Raw genomic sequence first — 27984 nt, 5'->3', positions numbered from 1 at the left:
TTGCGTCTAACCGCATGCGATAAAAAAAATTAAAAAAATGAAACTTCCCCTTTGATGTCGGCAATCTCGATCACGAAACAATCGGCATGGATTTGCTTCACTGCTTGTGTGGTAGTTACTAGTGACACGATGAGTTCAACCCTAGAGTTTCAGAGGGATAGCGTATGTGGCGGGTGAGTTACAGCATAGATAATAGACATTATCTATGGTTACAGGAAGGCCGAATTTGACAACGTTCGTTTCTGTAAAATCCTCACGTAGTGGTCGCGTCATTTATTGTCTGCGGCGCGCGTTTCTGGCCGCGCGACTCACTACCGTGAGTCTTGAACTATTCAACTAGTACTGTTACACAAATTATTATTATTATTAGTAGAACTTTATACAGTGACCAGCACTGAAGGTCTGACAGCAACATAGAGAGAGAACCATCATTGACAATTGTGATGAAAAGATGTACAACAAAACAAATAGGCATGTGAAACCTCGGACAGCTGCTTCAGTGTACTTTAATTTTCCTTCATTGAAATAAAACCACCTGGGTCATCATTTACCACTGATTAATATTGGATGGCTGCAGGTTCAAGGTTGCCCAGGTCCAGTCATGCCTTTCTGCACCTTTTCAGACATACTTCTATAGCATAATTAAACAGGCTGTGGACCAAGTGTCCTAGAGACCTTCAGCACTTTGCTATAAAGCCTTAATTATATATATATTTGCAATTTTTTGATATGAGGTTTGCTTTCACCATAGTGTCACGTAGGCAATGATCTCAGCTACTGATAAAATAAATCTTTGTAACAGGAAAAGCCACAATGGGAAGCTATTAAGACATTACATCATTAATTGATTATGTAGTCTCCAGCTAGCTATTGTGAAGCAAACTATACAAAGCATTTTTATGACACAAGCTTGACTATCACTTCAAAAGTTTCAACAATATTTTGATAATATATAGTGGTTGCTACTATTACCACAAGCAATTATAAGACGCCTTTAACTAATTCACAGGAGAATGAGTGATTATTTATTATTGGCTAGCAACATAGTTACTGGATTACTTGTATAACCAGATGCTGATCCATAATTTTTAAAAAGGAGTTTCATTCTAGGCATGCATGACAGCTAGTTGTAGCTAGTACTCTCCACCAATGTTTCACTGTTACACTGCCCCTGACGATATAATGCACATCTTCATTGTACTCACATCCATGCATCACACGTGTACATCAGTGTGACAACACTTTACACTGACAAAGGAAACATCAGGTCTTTATATAGCTTCTTAATAAAGTTTGCTGTGAAGAGATGACATCGTAGCTACTGGCTATCAAAACAGAGACAGCTGTGCAACTAGCCTTGCCATCCCAAGTTATCACTGACATCATCAGATCAATTACATCCATCTGTTGTTGTCTATACAATGACCAATGTGTGGTGAAGTTTAAAATTTTCTAGACATTACCATGGTAACAGAGTAACTAGTGTTTATTTAGCAATTAAAAACTACCTGCCATAATTAACCACCACTTGTGATCAGAAACCAGCAAATAGTGTATTTAAAGTAAAAACTGGTCACTTAATACGCATTTCTAAAGTTAGCTCTGTCAATGAAAATGTCTACAGGTGAGTAAACAGTTGACTGGCATCTTGTATTGATAACCATCTTACCCCATCATAGCACAAATTATCTTCCAGCTTTTATGGCTACTTGGATTGACAAGTTGTAGTATTGGTAAGAGAACTGAATTTTACAATCTGTGATAACTAATTTATTGTCATTTATATAGCACAGGAATCAGCAACTCTTTCATTAACACACAGTATTGCAATATCTGGAAATGATGTCACAGTAACATTTGTTGCTAATTGTCCAGCAAATTTCTCCTGTGAAATAGATGGTGGAGGCTATGTCCCATGTAGGACCTCTTCAATATAAAATTGTATGCTTACGTATGATACAGGCACCAGCCCCAAAACCTACAACAATCTTACACCTGGAACACATACTGTGAACATACAAGCATTGGCTATAAAGCTTGACCGTCTATTACAACCTGTTATAGCTACACGGACATTCACAATTCAAGAAGCAGGTAAAATGTACAGTGGTAGTGCACAAAGTACTATTGTTTTAACAATACAGTGACGACACAGACACTAATAGTTGATGCACAGCTTAAACAATCGGGAACATCATTGATTGCTACATTTTCTGCAAACCTACCAGCAATGTTTGAGTGTGCCGTCGGTGATAATTCTTTTACTCCATGTAAGTTTTTGAAAGATGTAGGCATGTAAAACTGAATTTTCATACAAAGTGACTCATAAACTACTTCCATATATTAGGTACTAGTCCACATGACTTTGGCCAGTTGGGACCTGGAACACATAGGATACAAATCAAGGCTACCTCCAAAACAACTCCGCCACTAATCTCAACTCGGACATTCACAGTTACAGTTGCTGAAACAACTGGTTAGTAGTATTAATTATAAAGCAGTGTACATTATAATACTGATGTATAATTAATTTTATAGGAAATCTTCGAGTTGAAGGGCATCATCAACTTTCAGCCTGCAAAAGAGTTGCACTCTTTTTCAATGCATCGCAAGAAGCTTCCTTCCGTTGTAGATTAATCAAAGAGGCTCCACCACCTATATCAACCACAAGATGGGTGCCATGTACGTAAGTTATATCAATTCTCCTTAAAATGTCTATATATGTGACTGAGTGTGACAAAATCAGTCTAATAGTCCAAAAATACATATGTTTACTTAATATTGTGTATCACATTTTCTGTATATGCTATGATAGTTCTCCTGTAAACTTTAGGAAAATGACCAGGAGTTTTTTACATAAGTGATAAAAGTTTGCTTAGTTATTGTGTTCAGAGATCAAGTTATCAAACTTCAAACTTTTAAATAGTGGTAAAAATTTGACAGGCTATAGACTGATTTTGTCAGACCGGGTCACATATAGCAACTAAAATTACACTGAAGTGATTGTTAGGGCCAAGACACTTTAAAACGTTTACAACTGCAATTCATACTAGTATTGAAGATTTCTTTCTGTCTATTCAGGTACTAGTGGAAGGATGTACAGAAACGTAAACCCTGGAATTTACAAAGCTGAAGTAGAAGCAACATCAACTTCAAATCCATCTGATAAAGTTGCATTAAATATCCGTGAAATAGTTGTTCCAAATATTGACCAAAACTGTTCAAAATGTGGGCCAGGGAAATATCAAGGAAGAGCCAGTGTTGCTGTTGAAGCACCAAATGCCATTGTCAACATAAAACTTAACAAACCATCATTTATAATGTGCAGCTTAAACAATGGTCCCCAAGAATCCTGTGAGTCTATCAGCACACTGGATAGCACAAATTTACTGTATCTTTACTGTAGGTCGTGACAAGTTTAAATATAGTAATTTGGCTGTGGGAAGCTACAATTTGGTGATAACAACTGTGGCCGCTTGTTTTCCATATGATGATTTGGTGTATGAGACAAACTTTACAATTGGAGTCCCAGGTATGGAACCATGTATACACATTGCATAGATACATGAATATGAATATGTGATGTAGTGGACGGTGGATGGGGATCTTGGATATTTTTAGAATGTACAGCTACAGGATCTTGTGGACTTGGTACTCGCACAAGAGTAAGAGGTTGCGACAACCCTGCACCTCAAAATGGTGGTAAGCCTTGTCCAGGAAGGAGCTTCAAAACGAAGACATGTGGAACGCCTTGTAAGAATGGTAAGTTATACAGAGTGTATCAAACTATAATATACATATCCAACACAGAAATAGTAACCTTTTCAGTGACTGGTCAGTATCAAATATCAGGAAGTGATGTACAAGTGTTTTTCAATACAACACTACCAGCAATGTTCACATGTAAACTTGACAGAAATCCCTCTGTATCATGTAAGATAAATCACCACTGCTGTTTACAAATGCTTGGTGTACAATTTTCAGGTGTTTCTGGGCATGTATTTGAAGACGTTGATGTTGGTAGACACAAAATACAAGTTACAGCAAGACTAGATTCAAATCGTAGAACTAAACAAGTTTTGAAACTTGGTCCATTCATGGTAAAATCACCACCTCCCACACACCCACCACCTCCACCACCACCACGTGTAACAGCAAATGGACAAATAGTCAATGTCTGTGATTTGCAACTATCATTCAGTGCTAATGTATCAGCTACTTTTCGGTGTAGAATCAATGGGGGGCCATGGGTTACATGTAAGTTGATCATCAATTTTAAACCCACAGAATTACACATATCATTAGGTTTTAGTGGATATATAGCAAGTGGGCTACAGTCAGGTATCAACACCATTGAAATTGAAGCAACTGATGTGGATCATCCAGAAGTTAAAACTGTAGCCAGTACCACTATTGATCTCACAGGGAGAGGTACAACACACTGTTTAATACAAATCAATGGATTTAAATGTCACTTGTGCGCTAACAGATTGTCCACTGGCAATCACTTTTCCAGTATGCAGCCCAACAGTTGATGCTAATAATTTTACATTTTGCTTTCAAGCCAACAAACCAAACGTACAGTACACATGTGAACTGAATGGCAAACGGCCAAAGCCATGCAGTAAGACTCTAATTGTTTACAATGATATGTTGATCAAGTATGTTACAGATGAAGGATGTGTGACATACCCAAATTTGAGAAAGACGGCACATGTTGTCACAGTGTCTGCAATGGCTGGTGGAGAGTCTATTGACAATACAATCAACTTTGAATCTAAATTCAGTGAGTTGTGCATGCACTGGTGATGTGTTTTGTTCTAATATATTTGCAGGTAGCAGACGTTGTCAAATATACACATGTATAGATGGAGTGATTGTCAATGGTACAGCAGCTAACATACACTTCACATGTGATGATCCAGGGGCAACCTTCAAATGTAGACTAAATGGAAAAACACTAACTCCATGTAAGCAAATCTATAAAAGATGCAATAAAATTTTAAAATGCATGCACTTTGCAGGTGTTTCACCTCTGCAATTATCAGATCTACCACAAGGAGGGAATATAGTAGATATCACTCCAGTGTGTGAAAGGACAGCTAGTGGCAAGAGAGAATCAATAACTTTCACAGTATAACTGAGGCCGCTTTCTCATGTGCTAATATTGTCACGGTTTTGGTAATAAATTTCTTACTGATTATGTGCTAGTATAAACACATTTAACTTTAACATAGGAAGAACTAGATCTTATTTACATCAGTTAAATTCTGTTTCTAGCAAATTATAAAGTCACTGTTTCAACACATGCACACACACTCACTCAAGATCATATTACATTAAATGTCATACACATGTCATGTCTTATATAGTAGAGTTGTACGGATTCCCATTTTTTAGGGAAAACTGATATCCGATATATTTTTACCCTGTTTTACCGATAGTTAACCGATACCCGATTGTAGGTCTCTACTAGGGTTGAGACAAATAGTTCAAAGCTTCGTTCGGTCTCATAACATTCGGATGCTGTTTTACCCCACCAAAGCTTCGTTACCATGGATACCAACATGTTAAACCAGTAGCACAAGTATTATCACTCCTTGTGGAAGCTGCCATTTACATATTTTTGGTGTAATTGTAGTTTAAACAATGGTTATACTGGAGCTATAACAAAGTGTAGGAGTTTGTGCTACAGTGTACACTCTAAGAACCATCAATTGTGGTCATTAATAGTTGATATGACATTTGCAACAAAGCTTCGAAGCTTCGGTAACATTTTGAAAAGAAGCTTCGGAGGATCGAGGATGTATTTGTACATTCGCTCCAACCCTAGTCTCTACAATTATACTTGTGCACACTCCATTAAAAGTAGAGCTAGTAAAGCCAATTCTGTGAAATTGTACACTTATCTCAATCAAAGTTGCTAGTCAGACAAGTGGGCTAGGGCCTGAACCATCACTGTTTATCTTTGTAGTTACTACAAAACATAAACAAATTACCCAAGTACATACCAGAGCCTTTCACACCAGCCCTCCAGTGGTACTGCAGCTGCTGAAGCTGAATAGACCAATAATCTGCTGGCCACAGCCCAATACAACCGATTTCCGATTATGGTAAAAACAGCTAATTATCGGCTTCTACCGATTACCGATCTGATTATCGGTACAACTCTACTATATAGACACAATGCAGACAATCTCCCAATAGTGTAAATATTGCAGTCCCTTAATTATGCAGTGAACACAACACAAGCTATTTGGCAATCATTTAAATTTGTAGAGCATATTTGCATGTAAATTTATCAGCAATCTTTACAGTTCATTTAATAATACACTGACTATGAACATTTCCATTGCTAGGAATATATACAGCCAGTTACCAAATAACTGCTCAGAAATGACTCAAGCTATGTAGCTCTTGTCTCGAATTACTATTGCTAATATTTAGCACATATAGTATGCATGTTTATTTATAAGTACCACATGGCAATAAGCATATAGGTAGATTCTTCCCATGCAATCATACCAAACTATTCTAAAAAGCCTGTAAATAGACGAGGCAGTTTAACCCTTGCCATACAAATCACTTAGCTAACTCTGGTCACCCTTTGTAACTGGATGTAACAGTGACATTTGCAATGGATCCCTAATAATAGTTTCAACACACCCCGGGTACTTCAGTTATTATTATTTCATGTGATTTAGCAGTAATCCCACATGATCATCAGTGGCTCAATCCGCACAATAATCTTAAATACTGTTTAAACAATTTAAACTGGTGCCCCCTGGTAGTAGTAGTAGTGGAGTAGGTGTAGCTATAGATTAGTAAAGTCAGAGCTGAAGCAACAAAACTATATAATATGTCACAAATACATTTCATCCAATTCAATTGGTAGTTAATTCTTACTTTCACAGATACATATATATTTATGATTATGAAACTCCCTCCCAGTGATTGATACCTCTCCATCCCTATCTAGCGAATAATTAAGAATCAGTTCAATCATCACTTCTGATCATAAACAATTTTAATGGGTGTGGACAATAGCCTACACCCTCCATACTTGTGCACATCTTTGTCTTTGTTGTAGGTAGTGCTGTAAACTTTCTTGTCCTGTAAATTCAATCCGCACAAAAACAGCCAAGCTGTGAAAAAAGGTGCGGCCTTAAAAAACCAAATTTCAATCTCATGTATGTTCATAAAGTAAGATGCTAGTTGTCAGTTGACCCTCAGCATTATTGTTGTACACTACACTACACTACACAATGCAAATCATGCTAGGTGTTGCTAAATGAGCCATCTATAGTGTACATATTTTTTGTGTGCATTTTAAAGTAATATATTATGTAGCTATTGCCTTTGGGGTTTGCTGCTGTATTTTCCCTCTATTTCCAGCTCCTGGATCTACCTTGTAGCTAGCTAAGTGGCTTTCAGGGGTTTGCATTGTATTCTTATTGTATAGTACTGTATCAGAAAGCAAATTAATGCTCATTCCAAAATTATTTTCACCTTAGTAAAAACTTATTCATAATCTTTCTCTACTCTTGTGGCTATAACTTAATTCTTTAGCTTAAGATTTAATTAAAACATGGAGTTAATCTATATCCATGTGCAAGGGTGACTCAAATTTGATACAAATATAAGAGTCAGGCCAAACATTTTGCAAAACATTCTCTATTAGACAGCTTGACTGTTCTATTAGAGTATCTTGATGTTGTATACAAAACCCAAGCAAAAACCGCATACCTCTCTGGCCAGCAGTAAACTTAATGTTTGCAGTAGCTAGTATATGAAGTCATACTTACCATAACTGCTAATCATGCATTCATGATCATCTGTCGTCAATCGCTTAGGTTCCCTGGGCTAGTGGTGAAGCACCTTGTACTGGCTCTGCCTTCTGTGCAAACCCTCCAGTGCCCAACTGGTAGACTTGATAATAATAACCTGTGCCAAAAACAGCCCAGCTGTAAAAAAAGGCTACACCAAGAATGCACAAGTACATGTTCATGGAGTAACTACAACCAAATGACATGATATCAAAATCTGGCCAAGAAAGCATTTACAGTATAAGCACTTTTGTACATTCATTTTCCATATATTTCACATTATCACATCCAGCTAGTTGTACATGTGTACTTGCAATATAAACAATACTACTAAGACGATAGAAGATATTACACTGCATTGTTACCAAAATTAATTTAACTAAAAATTTACAATTGGTTTCTGCTTGGCCATCTTTTTATTTTAATATACAGTGCAAAAAGATGGCCAAGTAGAAACCAATTGTAAATTTTTAGTTAAATTAATTTTGGTAACAATGCAGTGCAGCGGCGGAACTAGATGGGTTTCTGGGGTTTCGACAGAAACCCCCTTTAAATTTAGCTTAGTGGCATTCTCAACACATAAAAATTGTTATATTGACAATTTGTCATAGCAAACAACTATAATACCATAGCATGCATGCAGTTGCACTTAACTAACACCATTTATAGCTATTAAACCTTCAGCAACACTTCACTTTTCATCTCCCACTGCATTAAAAACGATCGAGATACTCTAATAGAGCAGTCAAGTAACTACTCCTATAGAGCAATCAAGTGACTACTCCTATAGAGCAATCAAAGCTACAGCTTGTAGTCACCACATTTACTCTATAGTATTTAGTAACTATTAATTTTACAGTTTAAAGCATTGAATTTATTGTAATCGCTAACTAAAAATATAGCCTAAAATCTGATTTCAGAGCTTCTAAAATCTCTAAATTTTCTGGATAATTGTCATCAGGTGCCTTATTTAGCTATACCAATTTTTAGAAACCCCCTTTTAAAAATCCTAGATCCGCCACTGCAGTGTAATATCTTTTATCGTCTTAGTAGTATTGTTTATATTGCAAGCACACATATACAACTAGCTGGATGTGATAATGTGAAACATATAGAAAATGAATGCACAAAAGTGCTTATACTGTAAATGCTTTCTTGGCCAGATTTTGATATCATGTTATTTGGTTGTAGTTACTCCATGAACATGTACTTGTACATTCTTGGCCTCGCCTTGTTTTACAGCTGGGCTATTTTTGGCACAGGATATCACTACTTTTTGTTGAATAGAGAACATACAGTTGGGTATTACCATAGATAATATATACCTTTTCTATGGTATTATATTACATAGGAGACACTGCATGCATGCATACATAATAATCTATGATAACAGCTTCAGCAACAGATTAGCTAGCTAAATTAGTAGTAAAAGCATCCAAGTTCAGTGTTTAGAAGTGCTACTAAAAGTGACTTGCTAAAAGAAAATTCATTTAAACTGTGAAAATAGTGTTCAAATTCCCGCACGGACTCACGTGATATCTCGCGTGATGTTTCACGTAAATAAGAACCGGCAAAGTCGAGGCTACACGTTCTTGCTGAAGCAGTGGGTTGGTGATATAACTAGTCTAGTCGAAGTGACAAGTGGAGCCGAATCAGCTGCGAGCTGTTGCTGAATGTATGCCTCGGAATGGACATGAAGCCTGACAGTACTGAATGCATCACACTATTCTCCCAGCGAATTGCCAGGTAAGTTCGTGTATAGCAAAGTCATTGTAAACGGCTATATAACTACCGTCGTAATTTTAGACAGGAATCTCCCATGCCATAGTAGCTTCCTGGGATTATATACTATGCTTGTGTGGCCAGAGCCTCGTAGCTGGCTTGTTCTAGCCGCGAACAAGTTAATTGAGCTGAACCCTGAGAAAACAGCTAAAAATGAAAGAGGATTTTTTTCTCAACGTTTCAACCAACCAAGGTGGTTGGTGATGATAACAAAGATGTCAAGAGCAGACAAGTGCTTCCACTAGTCTCGCGTGGCCAGACCTCTTTTTTTCCGTGTATTGGGTGGGGAAAAAAGGGTCTGGTGCAACTCCGATAGCTGTTTACTTCTGAGCCGTCCCCGGGGATGCTAATTAAATAACATTGGCCGCAAAGGAGGCGCCATGACATCAGTAAAACAATGAAATGTTCTTAATACTCCTGCTCTGGTTGTGAGTCTTGTTACACGATGAGGATGAACTTTCAAGATGCTTTAAAAGAGACATCAGAGCAAATTAAGATTCATTTAAAGGATAAACAGATCGAAGCCATCTCGAGTTTACTTACTGGCGTCATTGACGTCTCCTTTTGCGGCCAAAGTTATTCAATTAGCGTCCCCAGTGTCTGGGGATGGCTCAGAAGTAAACAGCTATTGGAGTTGCACCAGACCTACCCAATACATGGAAAAAAGCGGTCTGGCCACGCGAGACTATGCTTCCACCAACAGTTCAGGAAAGGTTAATAGTCTATATACTTTTATGGCTTCCTATAATGTATGGCGAAAACTTTGACTATTGCGTCAGGCATTTGAATGATTAGCGGGTAAGTCAATACTACAAATGAGTTAATATTTTTGAGGGCTCAGCTCAATGCGTACATACAGTATACTGTAATTACTATGCATCAATTGATTGATGTGATAATAATATGAGCAGATCTGAGACAACCATGGACCCTACTATATAGTAACTGGGCAGATATATAGAGTTATGTATACTCTGATATAATTGTTGAGTGTTGTACTTTGCTAATGGTCAAAGCTAAATTAACCATTTTAGATAGCTTTTTGTGATGTTGAAGGTGTCAGGCAAACTCCAGTTAGGGGCAGGCAATAAAAGATTATTTTTCAAAACAGGAGAGGAACATGCTTAGGCCCGCAAGATACGGGCTTAATCTACTCACCACTGTAGATGCACCATAATATATAATGCACGTATCAATGTATTGCCCTACTATCCCCCCCTTTGGGCATATATGGGGGTATAGTGGGCACAACCGAATGTTAAATGCCCCACGGTAGGACAAACCTACTGTGTCAAATCCCCACCATTGGCTCCAGTTGAAACGTGGGGGATTTGACATAGCGTAGAAAAAAATACTTGGGTGCTTAATGAATGATTGTCAAACGCCCCATAGTGAAGCAGCAGTTTCATGTCAATTCCCCTTGTAAAGCCCACTTACATCCAAGGGGGGTGGTGGGGTAACACATTGGTATAGGTGCATAATGAGTTTGCATCATAAACTTTGCATTAAAATTTAGTCTGTCTTGCTTTTTTCATGCTTATAGCAGCTAATGTGCTTATTCTCAAACAATCAGGACTAGAAAACTACAGATTGTATTCTATTTTATCTATCAACTATCCAATCACTACTGGTTTATTAAAATTTCCTTTGCTGTTGTAACTTGTTTACGATTATGCTATAACCATTAGTCCCTCCTAGTTTATATGTCTCCTAGCAACAAAAATTGTTATGTCAACAATGTAGGTGAGAACCACAAAAGAAGTCAAGTAATGTATTCCATAATTGGTCATCAACTGCTGCAGTATGCTGAATACATCTTGGGAATGACTATATGTTGGATGCTCACTTTAACAATAATCGTAATAGTGGAAGTAAGTGTTTGTTGACATGTTAGTCTGACTATATGATTACATGTTTTTAGTTCTGTGTCTTACCATACTGTATCCCTTTCTGTATATGCAGGATGGATACTGATGTTGTGACTGTTGGTGGGTGAGTTTATAGTCAATGGACTAATCACGCAAATGGTGAAGACAAATTAATACATGGTACCAAGACCCCACTACTATATTATGTACTCTTGGTGGTACTTCATAGTCAAACACTAGTGTATCTAGCTTCTTGTGCTATTGTAGTCTCTTTTTTTTAAAAATTTTATGGGATCATCATAATGTAAATGTTTACTATTACAATATATTCATGCTGTCATTAAAGAATTTCTATAATTGTGGGTGGTTGCATAGGGTCTACGAAGTGCTGTGACTGAAAGGTGATGCACTGATGCTGGCATTTTAAGTGAACACTGAAGTTTCACAGGCATGAAGGGCTGGGGACGTGCACGGGTAGTAAATTACTTCAACTGTATCACTACAGCGGGTATGAAACAGCTGGCTATAGCTATGTATGGCCCTGCGTGGGCTGGAGTCACGCTATATATAACGAGTCAGTGGAGGCATACTGTGGCGAATTTAAAACAAATCAGTGACTGGACTGACTCACAATTAAACCAAGAGTTGACAGCACAGTGTCTATCAAATCAGCCAGCTCACTATGGCTAATGACCTTGCCCAGTTTGGGTTTGGGAATTAAGGCGGGCGCCTCACACCTCGACGTCATGGCGGAAAGTTTGAATCTTCAAAGAGCACAAAAGCGATCTCATAAACTAACAAGCAACTTTTAGCGAAATTAAATGTACACATACATTGTGTAAAAAGCCCCTGATAGCTGTAGCTTTTTACAACACGACTTCATGGTTGAAAGAAAATCGCTCCAACGGTAGGGTCCGCAACGTGAAAAATGAAGTTGCAAGAAACAAATCCCCGATTATCGTAGTATGTTACCCTTAGTACCCCATCACTAATACCACCCTTGGTTTGGAACTGAGTTCCCTTGTTGGAGCAACACGCGGATTTTAATATCTCACGTGATTGATCTTTATTCCATGCGCTCTAAAGAAGACGTCCAGAGCTCCCAGATTCTGAGTGTGATATCAAGTGTTGTTGGCCTACCAAACCATGTATAGAAGTGAGTAAAATTTTTCCTGTGTTTTCCAAGAAAGCTGATTTTCTGCGGATGGAGTCGAGAAATTTTTTCGTTCGAGGTGCTCTACCAACCAAGAGAAGAGAAGCCAATCCTATCACATAAGATGGTAATGAAGTTGGATGTATAAGTATTCTACACACCAAGTTTGAAAGAGCCGCGATCTTTCTAACCATCTGGCTGGCAGAGATGAAATTTTCAGTGCAATGATCTTCAATGATTTTGGTGGGTTGCCTCCTTCCTACTGTTACAAACTGTCTTCCTAGGAGCTTTAAATCAGAGGAAGATCCAGAAGAACATCTGAAGTTTCTAAGAAGTGGTGAAATCCTTGACTTTTAAAGTTTAAAGGTCATTGGAAGCTACTACTCTAATAGAACATTCAATATTATATAAGAAAAACCATGTAGTTCAGTATACAACTACCATCTGCTTTTGGGATGTGTCAATTGAACAGCTGTATAGATTGTGCATTTTATGGAAATTTAAATCTTAAGATGCAGTTGCTGGAGAGTCTAATAGTATTGAATTTTGAAATCCATTCCATTCATTTGCTATGAAGTAATCATTTTGTATCAGCTGGAGCACTCTATTGCAGAACCAGCTCAGGTAATCTCACATTTTCTGGTTTTCTATACAAAAATTAACAATAATAATAATGTATCTCGTGCAACTGCCTAAGCAAATAACAACTCAGTAATGTAGGTATAGCCATAATACCTTAATGCTGCTGTGTATATGGCCTATGAGTTTGTGAAATTATTGATTCATGACTGAGATAGAGGTAAAGCAGAGCTTCACAGTTTTATTTGTCAATGTGAGTAGTCTATTACTTTATAGGTGTAGTAGACCAGTAGATTACACATGTTTTTACAGTGTCTTTTTATCATGTTTTGCACAGGTAGTGAAAATAGGGCAGGGAACCACAAGGCCATGGTCTCCCAGTTTTGGTGGTCAATTCTTGTAAAAATTAATCACAATTGTTAGTAGCTGCTTGATTTTTAAAGTGAAAATGGCCACCCAAAGTACTGTCTCAGAGTCCTGGGGCATGCATCCAGATGAAATCTGTGTATGTATGGGCTAATTAAAGTGGAACTTTTTACATTCAATTGTAAGCACTTGATAGTTAAATGTAAGGAGATGTGCGTGGTTGAATACTTCCTTGAACACGTTAGTGTACTTTATTGTCCAAAGAATACATTTAACCTGTTGTATTGATTTCTGCTTGTCACAGGTCCATATACATTGGACTGCTCTGTGTAACAACACCCGTTCAAAATAGCAAACTTATCTTGAAAATACTCATCAATCTGTAATGTTATCTGCTTTAATGAAGCCAAATTTCTGTTCATCTAGACCTATTAATTTTGCATCTCTGCCTGTCATTGTTTCCCTTATCATATCAATAATTTTTTGTTCCATTGATTTTTGAGTGCAGCTGTAAGAAGCTGTCAATAAATGCATGGCTAGAGCAGACTAAAAAGCATACAAATTATTTGGGATACCAATTCAGCTAACTAGTTTGTAAAGAAATAATTGGCTATTAAGCTTGCACAATGTTTAGCGTATTGATGGATAAGAAACTGGTGATTGTGTTTATTTATTTAAGCGTATGGTCATACACATGTATGATTTGTGTATTGTTTGCATGCATGTGCGTAATGTAATAGACTAATCACACAATTTGTTTTTGAAGTGACCTAGCATGCGGGTATGGTATGCCTCACTGCATAGCTTTATAGGATGTGGAAAATGGATGCAGGAGCTGAATAAGGAATGAAAGACCTGGCAATTTGTCTGCTTTTTGAGCACAATGCAACTACTGAATGTGACCGGGCCTGCGATAATAAGGCATGTGGGCACGTGGTTTTTGCCTACGTTTTCACACTTTCATCACTCATAACTTTTTGTACCATTATGCTATGATATTGCAATTTTTAGCTCTTAGTACGCATTTAATTGGCATCATGATACAAGTTACAGAATGCAAATATACTATTCCACTACTGAGATACGACCTGTAGTGTGATGGGGTGTAGTTTGTGCCCACATGCCCTGTTTTCGCAGGCCTGGTCACGAATATAGATAATTATTATAGAGTTATAATTATGAAGGAGTCTTTGCAGTGATAAACGTGCTTACTTATGCTTATACTTACAAGCTCAGTATGTGTTTATTGTGATACACTTGAAAGTTGTTAACACAACTTTATGGTAAAACAGTCTATTCCTTGAAGGGGGAGCTGTAACCCCTGTAAAAAAATTGTGGGGGTTTTCTCCCTAAAGTTATCTGACACTGTGATGGATAGCTTAGCTCAATAGCATCAATAATTTGAAATACTATAATAGAGCAGTCAAGATTGAGATATTCTAATAGAGCAGTCATAGTATTCTTAGAACCATTAGAGGAGCAGTGTAGCAAGCTACGTGTGTAGTTATAAATAAGGAGATATAGTCTAGTTGGTGAAGGGCAACTATCGCCAGCAGGTAGTGACCTTTTTTTGTCTTCAACTTACAGCTAGACCATGGCATCATCAATCTAGATCCCACCCCCCTCCCCTCACCCTCCTAAATAAAGGTGTCTCATCCACCCTTACTATTGCTGCATTAAAATTATAATGCCAATCATTCCATGAACTATCATTAGATTCACAGCTATCATGGACGATTCAGTTTTGGTCACTGCTTTCCAAAGTAATGTGAGTGAGATGATGAGTGTGCAACAGGAAAGAGCAACACTTAGGTCCTAGCATGAAATCAACTACATGGTAGGGGTCTGAAATTCCATCCTAGAAGACTTTTGTGATTTAACACCTTGATTGAGAGTGCTAATGACAAAATTGAAATTTTAATGCTATAAATTAACACTGTGTAACTTTTAAAAGTATATACCACATTGTTTCAAATGAAACTATAGCTAGATGCACTCCTACAATTACAACTAAGTGAGTATATAACTAACTACACATGTCATGCAACAATTAGTGAAAACTAGCAGCAATTCTATCATCATGTACATACATAGCAGAATGTCTGGGATGTCATCTCTGGAAGACTACATTACTTGTACAAAAATCTTCCAACCATACTGCATGAGGATGTCAAAGTGAAATATGCACCTCAAACATTGCAGATTATACATATAGTTGTGTTCTTCAGTGTGATTTAAAGCTATAGCCTTTGCCCTAAACATTCATTGAAGAAGTTGCTAACTAGGTTATGTAGGATTATTGACATACATACATGCATACATACATATAGTCACACACACGCACGCACATACAAACAACACTCACATACATCCCAGCTATAGACTAAAATGTTGTATGCTTTGTGCTTATATGTGTTTTCTTGTGTGTGTCTATGCTTTATTTTCCCTAATGGAGGTCTGCACAGTACCAATAATAAATACATACACAAGGCCTTTGATCTGTATCTATATTATTTATACAGTAATATTATAATGACTGTGCAACTTTTATTAATTTAAGCAACTTGTCTACAGCTGTTCAATTAACACAACCAATAGAAGATGGGAAATGTCATGGTTGTTCTAATAGAGTGAATGTTTTATTAGAGTAGTAACTTGCAATGGCCTTCTCGCCTTTTAACTTTAAAAGTCAAGGATTTCACCACTTCTTAGAAACTTCAGATGTTCTTCTGGATCTTCCTCTGATTTAAAGCTCCTAGGAAGACAGTTTGTAACAGTAGGAAGGAGGCAACCCACCAAAATCATTGAAGATCATTGCACTGAAAATTTCATCTCTGCCAGCCAGATGGTTAGAAAGATCGCAGCTCTTTCAAACTTGGTGTGTAGAATACTTATACATCCAACTTCATTACCATCTTATGTGATAGGATTGGCTTCTCTTCTCTTGGCTGGTAGAGCACCTCGAACGAAAAAATTTCTTGATCCATCCGCAGAAAATCAGCTTTCTTGGAAAACACAGGAAAAATTTTACTCACTTCTATACATGGTTTGGTAGGCCAACAACACTTGATATCACACTCAGAATCTGGGAGCTCTGGACGTCTTCTTTAGAGCGCATGGAATTGTTCATAATCTCATTGATATATCCCCAGTTGATTTAATCCCTGTCACTTCTAACACCAGAGGACATGATCAAAGATTTCATCATATCTATGCAAGGACCAATCAGTACAGTAATTCATTCTTCCCTAGATCAATTAGACTGTGGAATTCACTCCCACCTGACCTAATCCAACAACAATCATTACAAATTTTTAAGTACCAACTGAAATTATTATTACTTTCCCCTACCAATCAGTAATCCCATAATCAATCATATTGTAAAACATTTTGTATGCATGTTTCATATGTGCGTTAATCCTCAAACTGAGGCTGCACATTTTTGGAAAATAAATAAATAAATAAAGATCAATCACGTGAGATATTAAAATCCGCGTGTTGCTCCAACAAGGGAACTCAGTTCCAAACCAAGGGTAGTATTAGTGATGGGGTACTAAGGGTAACATACTACGATAGTCGGGGATTTGTTTCTTGCAACTTCATTTTTCACGTTGCGGACCCTACCAATGGGATACGATGACGAAGAAAATGAAAAAAAAAACGATTCGCATTTGAATAAATAATCATGTTTTATTAATGCATTGTAAATGGGTGGGCGATGGAACAAACTACTTCAACAATTCGCCTGACTTTTCGTATGGTGTTTACTTATTATACAAAGGTTACATGCCCCTGGTTTCGAGGTGGAATCTTTTAGTAAGGCTGAGATTTCGCCATGCGGATTTTAAAAGATTGCATAATCGATCCCTCATGTAAATGACTCACAGTAGTGGTCGTGTTTATTATTGTGGGCGAGCGCTTTGTGCTTCTTGACCTCGCGACTCACTACCGTGAGTCTTGATAATAAATAATAATCCGTACTAAAGTGATAGGCAAGTTAAGGAGAATTGTACAATTTGTAGTAAGTCATGCATTTGTAAATTTTTCCTCACCTTCTGAAAGTTATCAAGTAGCTCGTCAGGTAGTAATTCTATCTTCTTACAATGACATAATCATATAGACTAGGCTACTAGGTCACGTGAATCAACCCCCTTGGCAACTGCTCACGTGTGCAAGCGGAAGTGCGTGGGAATCAACTCAACTTACGTGCGCAAGCGGAAAGTGCCCCCGAGTACCGTAAGTTATATAGTTAACAAAATGACGAAAAGCAAGTTTACAGTCTCATTTTAGGAAATTCCTGCTCCAGTGTGAGGTGGCTGTCCTACATAGCTAGCAATCAACAGTTAGAATGCCTATCACAGTAAGTATAATGTGCACGTAAATTAGCTAATAGCATTTTATAGTAGCTATGGCGTATGCACATGTGAAGGCACATAATTATTATGTTTTTCGTGCTAGCTGTAATGTATATAGCTAACTAATTCAGTGAAGATCACTAGTATTGTGCAATACAGTGAGTAGCTGAATAACTAGTTAGCTATGTGTTGCACCATAGATTGCACTATAGCTATATCATAGATCCTTTACACCCTGGCTATATAGATATTGACTATCAGTTGCTTTAGCATACATAATATATTTATTTATTTTGGTCATCCAGGAGATTTCACATCTAGCAAAAAATATAAATCTACTTTGTGTTCATCACTTTTACAGGGATTTGACCCAAGATAACTGTTTTCAAAGTCTCCCCACTATTTGTTTAAAAATTGCCCATCTAGTCATAGTTACTTCATTTAATTAAATTGCGTTAAAAACAAAATAAGCAACTATAAGCATACTTGCATAGTGCTTTTAAAACTGACCATTTCAGTGTTCTATTTCCTTAAAAACTATTTCCAGATCTCAATCATTTCTTGCAAATTAATTTCAGACTCGTCATAGATATGTTTCCTGGGGAGTATCCCCCAACTCCTTTAAGCATTCCCCCTCTGCTATCACCTTCTCTTCGAACAATCATGACAGTATACTTCAAACATAAATGCTAATATTTTGTTTGCATAGTTTCAGCTACATTAACAATTTACTAAGAAATAGCTACCACCTCCTGGTCTAAGGTTTAGGCAAATAGTTTTTGGCCACTTTTTGATGGTCACTGTGTTTTGCCTGGATGCTGTTGTTTCCTTGAGCAACGAACTTTATTCACATTAGTCTAGTCTATCCAGTTGTTAAATGTGCACTTGGTGACCTGGTGTCAAAAACTGGGGTAATCGCCTACCATGGGAGTGGCACAGGGTCAGTCATGTTTGTGGTGCATAAAAGATACTGGTATATGTCACTGTCAAAGTCTTCTCAACCAGTTTAGTTATGATCAGTGTTGATAGCCTGCTGCACTGAGTATTAACAAATAATACTATTATTTAAACTACACACTACACAAATATCCATGTCATGCTGTCATATAATTCTATATTAAATCAAAGCTGCAGTGGGGTGAGATACTATTGTAATTGTTGTGCTTCAAAGTTGTAGTTGCTTTTACAATCCAACTCATATAGGAAACATTGCAAAGAATTTTAGAGTGAGTTACCAGCAGTTGCACTGATGTCAGATAAATACACTGCATGTGCATAATTGTACAGCTGTTGTTAACCACGCATGGGAAATCTGTCGTACTTCAAGTGTAACTACCAAACTTCCAAAGATAACAGCACTAATATATAAAGTAGGATAGTGAACCACCCTTTACTGCATGATGGTAGATGTTTCAACTCAATATTCATTGCACTCTCCAGGAGTAAAGAAGTCTGTTCAAGGAATGTATTAATGTAATGCCTTCCTGCTATATACTATATCCAAAGTCAACTGACCACCAAGTGCTAAGTCAATAATACAATCTTAATATTATAGTGCGGCAATTAAGATATACTGATCTGTATTAAAATGACTTGCTTTACAACCAATTTCTTTATATGTGCATGATGTTAAAGTTTTGCAGATCATTACGCAGTTGATTGGTACAGCAGACACCGCAGTGTAGTACATTAACTTTGTCATAACAAAAAAATTATTAGCTACAAAATAGTTCTGTGATGGTGAACAGATGTGCAGTGTTGTGGGGTACTTTATATAGTGAGTTGAGAAAATTCTTACAAGGTGTTGCATTTATAAAAAATGTATCTTACTGATACAAATTGTTGAATACTTGAAGTAGGATGGGAGGAAGTTTTTACTTTAACCATCTGCTACAGTCAAAGGTATTGTATACTATGGAAGTATTATCCCTCTATACAAGAAGAACAAGGTTAACTGAATCTTTAATCACAGGTTGCACAAATAATCAACAGTGAAAGGTTTTGATAATTTGATTTTCTGTATTGTTAAAGTTTCAGCTGTGCATGGCTTGTTCTTGGAAAGGAGCTAGCTCAGCAATTAATACCACAAATTGTTGGTTCAAGATTAATACTACAGTTAATAATAAGTTGATACTATTTTTGATAGTTAGACCAATATCAAAAGTTAATAATAGTAGGAAGGGCATGCACAATTAACTCTTGTTGATATGTGATGCTGTTGTTAATAGTACAGCAGTTAGTGCTTTTGGCATGCAATTTTATGTCACATGTTGTAATATGATATGTTTTCTAGCCACGTATATGATAGTTTATAATATATGACAACTATTAAAACTACTAATTGCTATATGTGACTGGATTTTGGAAAATCAGCCTTAATGTCACATTTTACAACTGGATTAAAATAAAGCATTGCAAACTTATAATCAGTTTTACAGTGATTAGATCAGTAGTCAGTACCCTGAATTGCAAGAAATTCTGTGAAACATTTTAACAGGTACATAAATGCTTTAGTGGTGACACATACCAGTGTGCCTATCTCCGTAAACTTCAATGAACTGTAACTATAATTTTGTAATTAACGGTAACTAAAATTGTTTATTTATTAATTTTTTTTTTCACCTTGGATGTCAGCACCTGTTGCTGGCATACCTTCAGCATGCAATTTTGATTTTACTTGCACACATGCTGTAAAGCTAAATAAATAAATAAATAAATAAATAAAATGTGAGTATAGATTTTTATGTATTTTACATGTGGCAGTAAGACTGATATTTTTCAAAATTGGGTCACATTATAATCTTTTGTATACACTTTCATATCAATTTTTCAATATGGACACATAACTACCCGCATAGTACATTTTTCAAGACATTGATCAGTAATATTACTAACACAGCTAGGCTGTACATGTCCATCTGATCTGTGTATATTAGCTTGTCTACCAAGCTGATTTACTTGCACCGGTTAAATAGCATCAGCAAATCAAAAATATTTTCATTTGCAATTGGCATCTGTCACTAAACATATACAGTAGCAATAACATTGTATAAAACAGTACTGAGATTATAGATTTTATATATCTAGGTGGAATCAGCCTTATTTACTACTGTAAATTGTGTATCTATGCATAATACCATGTCCATATCTTTGGCTGTCTGTGCATCATGTATTCATGTATTGATGTATGTGTATGTGTGTGCGTGCATGTACCTGTGTGTGTGTGTGTGTGTGTGTGTGTGTGTGTGTGTGTGTGTGTGTGTGTGTGTGTGTGTGTGTGTGTGTGTGTGTGTGTGTGTGTGTGTGTGTGTGTGTGTGTGTGTGTGTGTAGACTGCTTTTAATCCATCAGTGGTGGATCTAGAGGCCCATAATGCAAGGAAAGTTCAGACAAGATTGAGATACTCTAATAGAACAGTCAAATACCTTAATAGAAAAATCACCACATACAATCAATGTCCATATCATAGTCACAATTAATTTTACATTTGGGTTATAACCACTAAAACTCAACACAGAAAGTATAACAAATAAATACTACTACTTCCAGAGGCTGGATCCAACCAGACCCTTGCTCCAAGTACCTATACTATTCTCCTTGGATCTTTCCCTGTTAGATGCTATATCAGACTAAACCCTAGCCACCAGTGCTGACACTGGTCCTATATACACCTTATGTCATTGACACGATGTAGTATACTGGTAATCAATTTAATGCCTGATACAGTGTAGCTATCATCTGTAACTCCTATCATTGCCTGGACAGGAATATAATCTGGTACAGCTAATATATAGCCTTATCTACATTTATGTAGATAACTACTTATGTATAACTCTGAGTGATCATGATATATCAGTTGTTTGTAGGTACTTTTACTTGTAAAACAGAAATCTAGACTTATGTACTCAGGCCATTGGTTTTACCACGTTAAGTTGAAAATACACAGATAGTGTACTGACTGTGGTGGCAAACTTGCATTCATAGAGTTGTTTTATTGAATCATACAGGCAGCTTACTCTTGCGTTGTAAGGATCTTGGTGGTAAGCAACATCTTGTTGTATATGCTTGTTAGTGGAAGGCCTGAAGGGGCACCGGTAGCTGCTTGTAAAGCTGGCACTGATATTATTATTATTATTATTAGCACTTTACAGTGGATATAGTTCCTCAACATGTTGGAACTCCATCAGCTGACCTATTACCATATTCAGTGAACCTCAGTGATTTCTCTTATAATCATTATGTTCCAGGAGAGACCTATACTAGTAAGCATAATAGTAAAATGCAAACCTCTGTGTATTTATAGTGGTTTTTTAAAAATAGTAATTCTTCAAGGTGGCTCAAGTAATCCAGATTTTAAAGGATTCATGATACAAGGAAGAACAAAAGCTGATAATTCTCCTGTTGGAACCTTTAATGACACTGACAAAACTGACTATCAAACTCAGTGTAGTGGTGAGGTGAGTTCAACAGCAAGCATAAAAGTTCACTTATTAAATATATGCATGCTCTCTACACAGACAGCTGCTACTCACACTAATAGAAATGAGAAAACTTCAGTCATTCTTACATGGAAGGCACCACCTCTTGGTACTGGATCCATTCATTTCAGGTAAGTTGAGTGCACTCTTACAACAATATGCTGAGTTGTCCATGCTGTTTATCACAGGTTTGCTTTCGTGGATCAATTTACTGTTTTTTTGGGCAAACATGTTTACTACTACTAGCTTACAAGAAGGTATGTTTCTTACAGTACATGCAGTATACTTGTATTATAGCTTTTTGGATGTCTACAGTACGATATAGTATAGGATAGCACTTCAACAGAATGTGTTTATGTCAGTAGCAAGAAATCAATGTGTTTAAGTTTGGGTTAAATACAGAAATATTCCAGATCCTATAGCTGCTGTAGCTCTTTTGGCACACTCCTAGACTACATCCAGCTAAAAGGATAAAGACACTACTGAGTATGGGAGTTTTTCTGAATTATAGTTACAAGACTCTGACTCCCAGCCCATAATAAGTGATGCTAAACCTTACGTACTGTACAATTGAGTCTGTAACATGTTTATTCTTGATTTTCTTTCTAGTCTGTTCATTGTAATCAGAGTCTTAACCAAAAGTACATGCATACTTATAGTTAACTTGACATGATGGAAACAACTAACTTATATTTTTGCAAGTCACTGTGACTTTTTGCCTTTTCTCTTTTGGCAAACTTTCTGCTCAGTCTAGTTGTCATCAACAATAATGGACACCCTTCATGTTCATATACTCAAACTGTAAAAGGACTGATATTGTAATGCAAAAATGCACATCTATACATAATGGCTATAAAAACAATCTTATAATTATCATCTTTTCTTATAAGTATCATAATTTTGAAGTTCTGCCTTCAGTCATGAAGCCCGGGCCATTTTGAAGTCTTTTACTGTGCATACGACTTGCCACTCTGCATCTTGGAAGCAAGGATGAGCTTGGATTTGTGTACAGAATAGTTTTTTGCATCAACATAACTGCTCCCTTCCAGCAAGTTAATACCACCGCTACTACTACTACTACTAATAATAATAATAATGGCTTTATGATGTAATTTGCAAGTACATGGGGTAATACAATGGTACAGGGGCAAACAAAATTAATTGTATGTCAGAAGCTTATATCAACAGTCCAACTACGTACAGCTACAAATCATGCAAACAGTGGAATCTCAGTTATCTGGACCCCACTTATCCTGATTCTTCATTAACTGAACTACTGAAATGACTGCTCTATTAGAATAATGACTGTTCTATTAGGGTAGTTGATAATAGTAAAATTTAAAAAAGTGATGTATTATTTTAAGGTTATTTATGCACAGTTTCACACCCCTGGTCCCAAGGGGTTTGGATAATCGAGGTTCCACTGTACACAACAAACTACATAGATTAAAATTAATTACAGAAGATAGACACATAGTTCATTCATTATGGTGCTTTTGACAATTTTGGCAGAATATGTCAAATATGCCATGCAATATCAAGAATATTGTTAGTATCATTGCTGTACTGTCTCAGCTATCACATCTGGTTTCACGTTTTAAACCCATCCCTTCAAATACAATTTTGTTATTAGTCACTCAAGATTATGCTGATGGTATCACATGATTTATTTGTTCATTTTAGCGATAACTATCAGCTTCAATGAGACCAAATACAAAATAAATGAAGACAGCAAAGTAGTTCAACCTGTTCTAGTTCTCAGTAACCCATTACCAATTGATACTACTGTACAAGTTAGGGATAAAGTGGTACATGCAACTGGTGAGTAAGCTAACATCACCCTTAGCAACATTTTAACAGTTGGATTATTACAGGAGGAGATGATGACTATAACTCCGGAAGATATAATGTCACAATTCCTGCTGGAGTAATCAACATCCATTCAATGTAACAATAATAGGTGATAATATGCTAGAAAGAGATGAAAAGTTCTGTATCTTTATTGTGCAATCTTCACTACCACAAAATATCATTTGTGTCACTACTTGTAAAGTTGCAGTGATTATAATGAATGATGACTGTAAGTGAACAGTAGTATGGTCTTGATGATTATTTCTGACAATAGCAATAGTATACTGCTCCAATAGTAAATAAACCTTTTATACCACAAGGCCGGCAGCAGATTATTTTAATGTTTCTGAGGTCATATACATGAAGTGTTTATGCCATCATAATTATTCCTTTCTGTACAACACATTACATAACTCTCAATCAAGTTAGCCTGTACTTAGATGAGCATATTTCTTATTTTTGAGTGATGGTACATACTCTATATCTGTCTAGTACACCATGTACAATTCAAGCATTCCTGTGAAAGTATATATGTTGCGTTTTAAGTACTTACTGAATGCAGAGGAAATCTTGGATCCCAGTTCATGTGGCTCCTCAGGAACTTACCTAGACTGCAAACTGTCTGTGGATCAAGTCACCACAAAGCTATTTTCTTTTTACACACTTTAGAATCTGTAGATAGAAGCCTCATAACAAAATTTCACAAGATTGGTTTGGACAAGGGACCTACTATAAACCTAATCTCCCAAATCCCTTACCACTGTATCATTATAATTTTCCCTAACTTTCCAGCTTTATAATTCAACTGAAAACCACAAAAAGTAATAAAAATATAAGAAGGTGAAGAAATAGTTTTATAAAGAGGTGAACATAAGTGTGGAAATGTTTAACACGGCATTCCCTTCCAGTCCATTCCACTGAATCAAAATTTCCTGCTACAACATTACCAACTTTGTCTGTACTTTGGATGGACACAAGGTTATGATAAAAAAAATGTATTACAGACATATGGGAATGCAAATTTAAGGCAACATAGTGCAGCAGTGAAAAGACTGCTGCTGTTAGGTAACATCACAAGTTATCAACCTACATGATTTAGCATCAGAAAATCAGGAAAATATTGGTGTTATCACCTAGCAATTTCAGTATTTATAATATTGCATTTTCTCCTACAGTTGTACTTAAAATGCAATATTATAAATATTGAAATTACCAGGTGATATTCTGTCTTGTAGTAATAGATGGTTAATAACTTTTGACGTTACGTAACATCAGCAGTCTTTTCACTGCTGCACTATGTTGCCTTAAATTTGCATTCCCATATGTGTGTAATACATTCTTTTTCTTTTTTTTATCATAACCTTATGTCCATCCAAACTTGGTAATGATAGACTCAGCTAACTTGTGCATATTTGTTTGTGCAGTTCTAACCATCAGCTTTAACCAGTCCACATACCAAACTGAGGAAAACAGTGGAGTAGTCCAACCTGTACTAGTTCTTATTAATCCATCATCTACCAATATTACTGTACAAGTGATAGATAAAGCAGTTTCTGCAGCTGGTGAGCAAACCACATCATGTTCAACAACATTTTAATGTATATACAGGAGGAGGCATTGATTATGGTTCTGGACCATACTTTGTCATGTTTCCTGCTGGAGTGACCATTGTTTCATTTGATGTTCCAATAATTGATGACAACATATTAGAAGGAAATGAGAAGTTCCGTATGTTTATTGTTCGTTCTTCATTGCCACGACATGTTGTCAGTTGTGAGGTTTGTAGTGCTAAAGTGCTGATAACAAATGTGACCGGATTTGCGAAAAGGTACCTTTTTCACACACAAAATTTGACCCATTTTTTGAACTTTAAAGCTTCATAAATTTTTGATCGTGGCATATAATTGCTTGAACTTTTCAATGAATGTAGCTACAGCATCTGGCTACATTGTGATACTAAGAGCAAGTTAATCAGTATAAGGAGTCAAGTGTTACATCATTTTGTTTGCTGGTATGTCAAATGTGTGGAAAAGGTACCTTATCGCAAATCCGGTCACAAATGATGATAGTGAGTACAGCAACTGTCTGTTATATACATGTGAATAATTGCATATAAAACAGCCTTGAGGATTGTATCTGATTTGTAAACAAGATGATTGAGAGTTGAGGCCTAAGGGTGGAATGTTTATAAATCAGATACAAACTGAAAGGTACCCATTTGTAACATGATAAGAGCAATAAAATTACTCTGATTGCAAAAACCTTTGAAAATGTGAACAATAGAAGCTGGCCTACTTTTGTGGTAGTAGACTTGGGTTCATCCTATAATCACAGGGTATATAGACTTGCACAACAATACTTTAGGTACGTAAGATGGCAGTTAAAGCACTATTGCAAATCGTTTACAATTGTGTAGTGTCCATGCAGTTTCATCATAGCTGTGCCATCTAGTAATACCAAATCATTGATGTTACTGTGCCAACATCCATTGAAGGAACTTTTGTATATTCTGTCATGGTTATACCTTCCAAAATAATGGCACCCCTACTTCATTTCAATGCCTGAAGTGGCTTAGCCCCTGCACTTTTGAAGATCAGGCTGTTTTACAAAATTAAAAAGGAAGGCACAGGCCAAATTATGGGCCATTCAGGTCTCAAAACTGACTAAAATGAAAAGATGTTAACAGTACAGATCTTTATTCAAAACCATGCATGCATGGAGCCACTGTACAGCCACGTACAGCCATCCCCAGGTTGATCAGAAGGCCCCAGACTGCTCATACAGATTTCCATTGTGCTTGAGAAAGCAGCCAGTAAAAGCAGACCACTCAAGCCGACTATTGTTGTGTGTCTGCAATCAGGGGTGGTGGAGCAGGCCAAAGAGTAAGGGGGCCAGGCCAGCTGTAAGGTGAAGACCAAAAAAAAAAATAATAAAAAAATAAATAAAAGTAACTACCTGATGACAATAGCTGCCCTTCACCAACTATATCTCCTTATAACTACACGTGTGTAGCTAAGTAGCCTGCTACACTGCTTCTCTGAATACTGTGACTGTTCTATTAGAGTATCTTGATTTTTCTTGCAAAAATTGTCCCATAAAAGTCCTGGGCCCCCTCGTCTCCACCGCTTATATCTGCAATATAAAGTAGAATTTCAGGGGGTCTGGGAGTGCAACTCACAGATGCTACAGGATTTTTTCAATTTGATGACTTAAAGCCAATCTATACTGCCCAAGATTTTTTCAGTGGGAGGCCATGCCACCCCTCCCAGAATTGACCATGTTGAAACTATCCATCATCTTATGCCAGAGAAATGTGCTGTTAGTGTGGGATAGTTATTTGTGTCTATTAGCTAGTTAAATGTTTGATATAAATTTGTTCTAGCTATGCATTCAATGTAAAACTTCAATGAAACTTGCAGTGCTAATTTGCAGTCAAATTTTGATCTCAAGAAGCAAGATTTACTGGGGGGTTATCCCCAAACCCAGGCTCATACTTCCTGTTTTGCAGAGTCAGAGTGATAGTGGCACTTTTCTACCAGTGTGCCCTCCTATAACAAAATCCTAAATCCACCCTGGAATTAACAAGGAAACCCTGCAGCCTGTAGGGAGTGGCAGTAAGAAATAAAGTTCAACTCCCATAATAGACTGTCAGAAAATAAACTGAAAATATAAAAAACATTTGAGCATTGTGATGCCACAAACAAACTCTAGAAAATTACAGTAAGCA

General features: G+C 36.8%; 2 protein-coding genes and 2 long non-coding RNA genes across 8 annotated transcripts in view; 3 read left to right on the top strand and 1 right to left on the bottom strand.

The window, feature by feature from the left end:
- Positions 1–26: 26 nt before the first annotated feature.
- Positions 27–5217, top strand: LOC136266160 (uncharacterized). Of its 4 annotated transcripts, none has more exons than XM_066061149.1 (17): positions 27–173; positions 216–1624; positions 1680–1733; positions 1789–1917; positions 1963–2094; positions 2145–2270; positions 2348–2476; positions 2539–2682; positions 3082–3354; positions 3407–3532; positions 3589–3762; positions 3811–4257; positions 4306–4431; positions 4490–4624; positions 4673–4786; positions 4836–4970; positions 5025–5217. In XM_066061149.1, the coding sequence occupies exons 2-17, from the start codon at positions 1609–1611 to the stop codon at positions 5138–5140; spliced, it is 2376 nt and encodes a 791-aa protein (XP_065917221.1). In that variant the 5' UTR covers positions 27–173; positions 216–1608; the 3' UTR covers positions 5141–5217. The 4 variants fall into 4 exon arrangements, with proteins under 4 accessions (XP_065917221.1, XP_065917220.1, XP_065917222.1 ...); XM_066061150.1 differs by having other exon boundaries at positions 43–173; positions 220–1624; XM_066061151.1 differs by having other exon boundaries at positions 43–1624; positions 3811–3933; positions 3985–4257.
- Positions 5218–9373: 4156 nt separating this feature from the next.
- Positions 9374–11809, top strand: LOC136266502 (uncharacterized). The gene is made up of 3 exons (XR_010706138.1): positions 9374–9572; positions 11352–11479; positions 11571–11809. It is a non-coding gene; the product is annotated as an uncharacterized lncRNA (long non-coding RNA).
- Positions 11810–16101: 4292 nt separating this feature from the next.
- On the bottom strand, positions 16102–17684 carry LOC136266766 (uncharacterized). Its single transcript, XR_010706276.1, has 2 exons — positions 17627–17684; positions 16102–16860 (listed from the first exon to the last, which is right to left on the bottom strand). It is a non-coding gene; the product is annotated as an uncharacterized lncRNA (long non-coding RNA).
- Positions 17685–17694: 10 nt separating this feature from the next.
- LOC136266764 (sodium/calcium exchanger 1-like) overlaps positions 17695–27984 on the top strand; it is an 11816-nt gene continuing 1526 nt past the window's right edge. Inside the window, exons 1-11 of one of the 2 annotated variants that reach the window (XM_066061786.1) lie at positions 17695–17810; positions 17865–17934; positions 21936–21968; positions 22080–22190; positions 22249–22385; positions 22446–22537; positions 22595–22663; positions 24090–24227; positions 24281–24486; positions 25682–25819; positions 25866–25985. In XM_066061786.1, the coding sequence (XP_065917858.1) occupies positions 24375–24486; positions 25682–25819; positions 25866–25985 (370 nt within the window). In that variant the 5' untranslated portion in view covers positions 17695–17810; positions 17865–17934; positions 21936–21968; ... (4 more) ...; positions 24090–24227; positions 24281–24374. Of the gene's footprint in view, positions 17811–17864; positions 17935–21245; positions 22191–22248; positions 22386–22445; positions 22538–22594; positions 22664–24089; positions 24228–24280; positions 24487–25681; positions 25820–25865; positions 25986–27984 lie in introns of those variants that run through there. The other variant, XM_066061787.1, reaches the window with a different exon arrangement.

The sequence above is a fragment of the Dysidea avara genome, chromosome 9 (genome assembly GCF_963678975.1).
Source record: "Dysidea avara chromosome 9, odDysAvar1.4, whole genome shotgun sequence".
NCBI classification, from domain to species: Eukaryota; Metazoa; Porifera; class Demospongiae; order Dictyoceratida; family Dysideidae; genus Dysidea; species Dysidea avara.
The sequence above is the reverse complement of the archived record's forward strand: the minus strand, read 5'-3'. Positions and strand labels throughout refer to the sequence as shown.

Bases quoted from the DNA above. Each gene is read 5' to 3' on its own strand.
- LOC136266160 (XM_066061149.1), top strand. The intron at 2,271-2,347 runs GTAAGTTTTTGA...TCCATATATTAG, and splicing joins TGATAATTCTTTTACTCCAT to GTACTAGTCCACATGACTTT. The intron at 4,432-4,489 runs GTACAACACACT...GTGCGCTAACAG, and splicing joins TATTGATCTCACAGGGAGAG to ATTGTCCACTGGCAATCACT.